The 8,218-nt window shown below is 33.6% G+C and overlaps 1 protein-coding gene across 1 annotated transcript; it reads left to right on the forward strand.

Moving 5' to 3' along the window:
* The first annotated feature begins 3,455 nt into the window (after positions 1–3,455).
* LOC130969457 (uncharacterized) lies at positions 3,456–7,824 on the forward strand. Its single transcript, XM_057895188.1, has 6 exons — positions 3,456–4,398; positions 4,493–4,701; positions 5,370–5,595; positions 6,328–6,413; positions 6,527–6,618; positions 7,207–7,824. Exons 1-6 carry the CDS (start codon positions 4,321–4,323, stop codon positions 7,443–7,445), a joined length of 930 nt encoding a protein of 309 aa, XP_057751171.1. The 5' UTR covers positions 3,456–4,320; the 3' UTR covers positions 7,446–7,824.
* The last annotated feature ends 394 nt before the right edge of the window (positions 7,825–8,218 follow it).

The raw sequence follows: 8,218 nt of genomic DNA on the forward strand, positions 1-8,218 counted from the left end.
TTTCGGTCTTTAATTTCAATATCGAATTTCTAAAGGGGAAGCATCCACCTAATCAACCTTAGTTTAGCATCCTACTTGGTCAAAAAATACTTAAGAGCAGAGTGATTAGATAAATAATTACTTTTGAACCAATTAAATAGGACTTAAACTTATCAAATGTAAAAACACAAAAGGGACATTGCATGACCCAAAAGGCATGTGGCGGTAAGCAAAAATACTAAAGGGACATGTAAATGCCATCTTCTCTTGATCTTGAGGGGTCCACTGCAATCTGATTATACCTTAAATAACCATCTAAAAAACAATAAAATGCATGCCCGACCAACCTCTCAAGCATTTGCTCAATGAAGGATAGTGGAAAGTGGTCCTTCCTTGTAGCAATGTTGAGTTTCTTATAATCAATACATATCCTCTATCCAGTTACGATTCTAGTGGGAATGAGTTCATTTTTCTCATTGGCCACCACTGTGACTCATTTTTTCTTGGAAATAACTTCCACCGGACTCATCCAAGGACTATCAGAAATTGGGTAAATGATTCTGGCTTTTCATAGCTTCATGATCGTTTTTTGAACCACCTTTTTCATGATTGGGTTGAGTCGCCTCTATACTTATACCATTGGTTTGGAGTCTTTTTCAAGTAAAAATTTATGCATGCACATTGCTGGACTTATTCCCCTTAAGATCACTAATGGTCCATCTAAGAGCACTTTTGTGATATCTCAACACCTTGAGCAAATCTTCTTCCTTATTCAAGCCTAGAGAAGAGCTTATAATTATTGGATATGTGTTGTTATCACAAAAAAAAAGCATATTTAAGATTTGGGAGGTAGAGGCTTTAGCTTAAGATTGTGTGCCTTTTTTTCCATTGCTGGAATGTTTGTGACTTCAAATTCCTTAGGTGCTGGACACTTTTTACTTTCGACCAAGTCACTTTCTTTAAGGGGTTCTAGAGAGTTGTTGAGCTCCTCCTCTTCTAGAGCCTCTTGTACCAAAAGGTCAATTAGATCAATCTTCGTACACCCTTCAAAATTATTGAGATGTTGCATGACCTTTAATACATTAAATATAATATGTTTATTATGCACTCTCAATATCAACTCTCTTTTTTGTACATCAATCAAAGCTCCCCTAGTTGTAAATTTTTTGAAGCTAGATTAAGAATTAATTTTGATAAATCCAATAGTAGCTTTATTATCAACGAATTTATTTGATGAATTCGATGATAAATTTGATGGTACTTAACGTTTTTTTTGTAGTGGCCAATATTATGAAAAATTACCTGAAATTAAGTTAATTTGGACCCATACATAAAGTCCATGCTACTTTGGACGATGAATGTGACTTCACTTCAACAAAGAAGTGAAGTTATCCAATGTCCTTGAATGGGTAATGGTGAGAGTACTTGCAAAGGTGTTTAATGCTTAAATTATTAAGAATTTTAGATAGGGAAAAACTACCATTTGTACCCATGAATTTTGCGAACGCTGACAGAAGTACCCATCAAATAAGAAAACTAACGTTGTACCTATGAAAGATGGGTTTCGTATGACAATAGTATCCAAACCGTGATTTTCTGTTGACTTTTTAATAAAATTTCCAAATTACCCTTTCTATCTTCTTTCCCAAATTTCAAATTTCACAACCCTTATCCCTCGTCTTCCTCCTCTGCTGCTGCCAGCCACCATGCATGAAGAATATAAAATTAATTTCCTTTTATTTAATTCTTCAGCTATCACACAATTCCCAGTCATCCTCCTTCCAAAGATCCCATTTTCCGAAGCATTAAAATTCATGAGATTTCAAAGACAACACAAACTTGGAAACCCGGAGGATAGAACACAAAACAGATTGAACTTCATCAAAACTTGAATAAACAAGAATAGATATTAAAGCTGTCAAACACACCAGAAGATAAGAGAACAACACAATAAAAAACCACCTTTAACAAACCACCACCCCCATAAAATCTTCTCAATCCAAAGCAACAACATCACCTTTCCGCTGACTCCAAATCTAAAAAGATAAAATTGATAGCTAAGACACACAGAGAAAAAGGGAGAAACAACACATACGATCGGCCCTGGACAAGGCTGCATGTGTACTGATTGAGAACGATGATAGAACCTCTCTGCAACTTGACAGAATTGATAAAATCGTTCTTCTGCGTAGCGAGCATGCTTTGCTGGTAATGGGAGCCATCAGAGAGAACCAAACGGAATCTCTCGATATTGTTCTGTTGCGACTGCACAAGTTTGAAGTCCATTACTTGCAAAATCGGCTTCAGATCCTCAGCCGAACTGGAATTCTCGCACATCTTTGTAATCGCCGATTCAGTGAGTTTCACTTCCATTTTTGGGAACTCTAGCAAGAAATTGAAACCGCATTTAGTGATGTAAAACGAAATGCCGAATTTTGGTTAGAGTGCGTTGAAGCGTTTTGGAGAGAGAGAGAGAGAGTGAAGAAAAGAAGAGTGAAGAAAAGAAGAGTGAGAAATTTGGAATTTGGGGAATAAGATAAAAAAGGTAATTTGAGAATTTTATTAAAAAGTCAACGAAAAATCACGGTTTGGATACTATTATCACACGAAACCCATCTTTCATGGGTACAATGTTAATTTTCTTGTTCGATTAGTACTTTTGTCAGTGTTCACAAAATTCATAGGTACAAATGGTAGTTTTTGCTTTTAGATAGATTCAAATAAATTGGGATTGAACAAAATTTGAATTTAGTGGAATTGTTTATACAAGAAGGTGAAGACTTAGTTATCACTCCTGAATTTCTCCTCTTATAGTAGTGAGTAGTTTTTTTTAATATTTAAAAAGTTATCTTACGTCATAATAATAAATGAATTAAAGATAAATATCTGAAGTGGGAATTTGACAAAATCTTTGTTTATCATGTAAATCAATTGGGTAGCATTCGCAAAACTTGCACCCCAAATAAGTTGAGTAATTCGACTTGTGTAATTAGCAGACCAATTCGTGTATATTTGTTAGATTTTTCTGAATTTCATATGACATTATTTATTTTGACCATAACTTTGGTCATGGTATCAACAACTACTACATAATAAAATTAGAATAAAACCTTCTTATACTTATGGGATGTTTTATTTAAATAAATTAAATAAATATTTTATTTACTAAAATAGATAATTATAAAAATTATTATTCTTGTATTAAATTTAAAATTCATAATATATTAAAACTGTATATAAATTGATATTTTCATTGTATTAAAACATTTTAATTTAATTTAATTTAATTTAATGTTTGATCTATGAGTCAATTTAGAATGAATGATCCTGAACCCAGTGTATCTACCTACTATGAACACCCGTACAGTTTGACCACGACACTTGGATAGTTGGATTTCATAAAAAAAAAAAGCCTTATAAATTCCGAATTTTCTCATTTTCTGTGTTCGTGTAATTGTGTCTTATGCCATAGTTTTTGTTTCGTATCAATCACCCACCAGGGAAAAAAATAAAAACCCCTCAAATCGCAGTTTCTAGAAAATACCACACACTTTCTCCTCTTCCTCTTCTTTCTCCATACTCCCGAGATATTTTTGCTTGCAACAACACATTCTCACGACACTTCTTCCTCACTGTCTCAGCCTTCTCTCACCGTAAAAACAGAGCAAAAGGAAGAATAAAAAATAGTAATTAAGTGTGTTGATTGAGTCTCAAGGTGAAAGGGTCGTCACCGTCACCGTCACCGTCACCGTGTTGTGTTGTGTTGTCCTTCCTTAAAAGCCTTTTGAGTTTCCTTCAACGCTTTCTTTATTTAACAGCGAGTTAAATCCGCCATTGTTTATGTAACGTTTTCAGCAGTCTTCAGCGGAAGGTGTAAAGTCACTCTATCCACTTCATAATTCACAATCCACTGCTGCCAGATTCACACTTCCTAAATTCCTCTCTCTTTCTTTTCTTTTCTCTCCTTTTTTTTTAAATTTTTATTTCTGAAAACAGAGGGAGGTTGAAGTTTTAAGGAAAACACCGAGACAGTGAGATTGAGTTTTTTGCGGCAAAAATTTGGTGTTAACAGCGCCAAAATTACAAACCTTTTCACTCTTTTTTTTTTCCCTCTCTTTTATTTTATTTTATTTTATTTTCAGGTTGATTCTCATTTCAACACTCTTTCTCTCTTTTTCTTTTTTCCTTTTATTTGAGTTCTCTCTGTTTTTCGCGTAGCTGACACAAAAAACAAACTGAATCAAACAAAAAGAAAAATAAAAACTCTGTATCTTCTGTCTATGCTCTTTCTCTAACTCCATAACCAACCATATCACGATTCTTGAAAAGAAGAAAGAGTCAATGCAATCTGAGAAGTCTAACCTTGACTTTTTCCTCCGGTGTACCACACCAGTTGTACAATCTCAGCTTCTTCCAAACGTAATTCTCTTCTTCTTCTTCTTCTCCATGTTGAATTGAGTGTGTTTTGATGTGACCTAATTTGTTTGTGTGTTTTGATGTGATTGATACACAGACGGAGATAAGGAAGTTGAACAGGTTATGGCATCCATGGGAGAGAGAAGCAGTGGAGTATTTCACTTTGGCTGATCTATGGAATTCTTTTGATGAATGGAGTGCTTATGGTGCTGGAGTTCCCATAACGCTTCCCAATGGAGAAACACTTGTTCAGTACTATGTCCCTTACCTCTCTGCAATTCAGATTTTCACCAGCAACACTTTCAGGTATATATCTACATGTCTTATGAAAATTGAAAAGACTGTGTGTCTTTCTGGAGTTGTTTCAACCTCTTTGGTTTTCACATGTTCAAAACCCCTTTTTTTTCATTTGTTTTTCCAACATGTTTATCTTATCTGTTTCAGAATTCTTCACTTGTTAGCATTTTAATTTATATCCTTTGATGTTCTTGTTGGTTTCAAATTTCAAGTGATCGACAATCCAAAATTCATAATTAACTAATTAAGTGCCAAAACTTGAACAAGAACCTTAGATTAATGGGAAATATGGAAATTTATTTACCATTTACTGTTAGAATTTAGAAATCCCAGCATTCTCTTCCCTGTCTCGTGATCTAGCTGGACATTTTTTTTTATTTAAATTGGTTTTGTTCTCTGACCAAATGGACCTGTTTGGTGTTAATATCTGTTTTGGTCAAACTCTCATGATGCTTGTGAGATGGATTTTATTTTATTTTATTTTGTTTTTGTTTTTTGTTTTTGTTTCTTGTCTTAATTAGTTGAGTTGATGGAGTATGATTTGGTGAATTATGTTGTGCATGGTTCAATGCTTGATGATTGGTGACAACATCAATCTTTTCTTTGAACTGTAGAGTACTGAAATGGGAACCTGATGAATAATAATAATAAAAAAAAATTGAATGTGTTAATTTCAGGGAAGAAGCTGAATCCGGTGACTGCGAGACAAGAGACTCATACAGCGATTCGTACAGCGAGGAGAGCGAGAGTGATAAGCTATGGAGGTGGGATGGAACCTCATCAGAAGAGGGAGGATTTGAACATGATAATAGCCTCTCGAATTTGAATGATAGGTTGGGTCACCTCTATGTTCAATATTTTGAAAGATCAGCACCATATGGAAGAGTTCCTCTCATGGATAAGGTGAATTTAGTTGTGTTTATTCTTCTTTAGTCATTTCTCTCACTTTTTGCATCTTTCTGTTTCTTAGTTCAGTCTTTTAGAGCATATTTCATTTTTCTTCATATATAATGATAAGATCAGATCAGAAGCTATTGAACTTTTCAGCTCCTTCTTGGTGGAGTCACTTGTGATTTTGGAATCCTCTATCCTTGTGACAGATAATAGTTTTTTAAGAATGAACCCAGTGATGCTGACAGATAAAAACACTAAGGATCTTAATATTGGTGAAAATAAAAAATAAGAATTTTTTATCTAAAACATAATTCCTTTCATGATAGAGCATCAATTAAAGATAAACTGTTTATCTTTTGACTTTTCAATCTGAATCTAGAAAGCACGTTTTCCTCTTCTTTTGTCCATATATAGGGTCTATTCTTCATTATCTTTTTCTTCAGTGGAAAACGGAACAACACAAATTCCTATTCCTTTAATTTTCATTTGCCGTATATACTACACTACTAGATATACTTTAGGAGCATATGTTCTCCTTCCAAAGGTCTTGCTGTTTGGTTTGATTCTGCTTCATGTATTTGCTTTCATTGTTCTTTGGATTATAGTGATTGTTAAAGAAGAGCGGTGGAGAAAAAATCTCAACTAAAAAATTCCACTACCTTAACCGTTAATACAAATGTACAATCAAGTGAGAAGATTCTTTTGTTGACCAAGTCTTTTCTTATTTTGCTCACTTTTCAGATTACTGGGTTAGCAGAAAGATACCCAGGGTTGATGTCACTAAGAAGTGTGGATCTTTCACCAGCAAGTTGGATGGCAGTTGCATGGTAATTAATTTTAGAGATGAATTATTTTAATTTACAAAAAGGATTTTACAACATATTTTTTGTGTACTTACCACTTTGTGAGATCAATGATGAATCTCTCTATGGTTTTTCAGGTACCCTATATATCATATCCCCATGGGGAGGACAATTAAAGATCTTTCTACATGCTTCCTCACTTACCACACACTTTCTTCATCATTTCAAGGTACTCCTATGATTATTCACAATTATTCTGCCTTCTTTTTCCACAAATTTTGCTAGTCACAGCTCTAAAATGGATTGTAAGTGTCACGTTTAACAAAACAAGGGGTTTATTGCGTTTAAGATATTCTAAACTTTATAGAAAATCAGGATATATTTTTAACAGTTTAATTTTGATGCATTATTCACCAAAATTAGTCATTAGTGTAGAATAATTATTGAAATATAAATATATAGTAAAAATAAATTAAACTATACATATATTTTTAAAAAAATATACGGTGGCTGATTTTGGTGTGCATATAATATTTTTATTAATTTTATTATGTTTGATTTTAATAAACTAATGTATAAAAATAGTGTATCAAGATTAGAGAAAAACACTTTAATATAATTGAACTCTGTCCCATGGCCCACGCTGTCCCCCTTTGGTTTTGCCACTAGATGCATTTACAATATTCGTCCAAATACATTCATTCTTTTAGATGATCATTTATGCTGTCAAGTAAAATGTAATTACGGGTAAATTTTGCATAGGAGAATTATGCATTGAATTGGAAATTTTTTTTTTGTCATGATGTTGTATGCACAGATATGGACCTTGATGATGATCCAGAGGGAGCCCACTCAAAGAGAAAGCAAGGGGAAGGCATAACACTGCCACCGTTTGGTTTAGCCACGTACAAGATGCAAGGAAACTTGTGGGTCTCAGGGCATTATGGTAGGGACCAAGAAAAACTGGTTTCACTATTCAGCGTGGCTGATTCATGGTTGAAGCAACTTAGGGTCCAGCATCATGACTTCAATTACTTCACTGGCATTAGGCATTAGCCTTTCATGCCTTGAACAAAAAATGCATGGGGGGATTAGTTGACCTTGTTTTGGACCATTAATTGCGCCTTTAATTTCCTTTTAATTTGTAGTTTGTTATAACTTATAACCCCCCTTGGAGAGCCTTTGTCTTTGTTTTTTAAAGGGTTAGACCTTTTGTGAGAGATTTGCATAGAAAAAGTAACTAATGAAGTTTGACTTTGTAGCATGTTGTGCTAAGAGGTTTCTTTGTATTGTACATAAGAGAGTTTGTTGAGGAGGGTCATGTAGAGAGTGAGACTTGTGTAGATTGTGTAATCAAGTTGATGTTGACCCTGATGGTTAATGCAAGTAATGTAGTGGATTATTGTGGAGAATTTAATGTGCAAGTGTTACCTTTCTATTGGATATTTTTGCTTTCAATTTTGCAACACATTTGTACTCCTTTAGCATAAGGACTAAGGAGCATTTCATTTTCATATATAGTTTGGTATGCATTAATTTTGATTGAAAAATAATGCATTCAAGGAGATTCATTGAAAATAAAGAGTGAGATCCGTCAAATTTTATTTTTTAATATAAAAATTAACTTGGTTAGGTAATATATTATGAGAAATAATAATGGAAAGTAGAATGAGTTAATGTTTCATAGATATTTAAATAGTAAATAATTTGGATAAAAAAATTTTATTAAAAAATATTAAATATTAGATAATGAGTTTATTACATCTGGCCCAATAGCTGAATGACAGCACATAGCACATGGATTGGCTTAAGCCTTGACAAAAAAATAA

The sequence above is a fragment of the Arachis stenosperma genome, chromosome 3, assembly GCF_014773155.1.
Source record: "Arachis stenosperma cultivar V10309 chromosome 3, arast.V10309.gnm1.PFL2, whole genome shotgun sequence".
In the NCBI taxonomy this organism is placed as follows: Eukaryota; Viridiplantae; Streptophyta; class Magnoliopsida; order Fabales; family Fabaceae; genus Arachis; species Arachis stenosperma.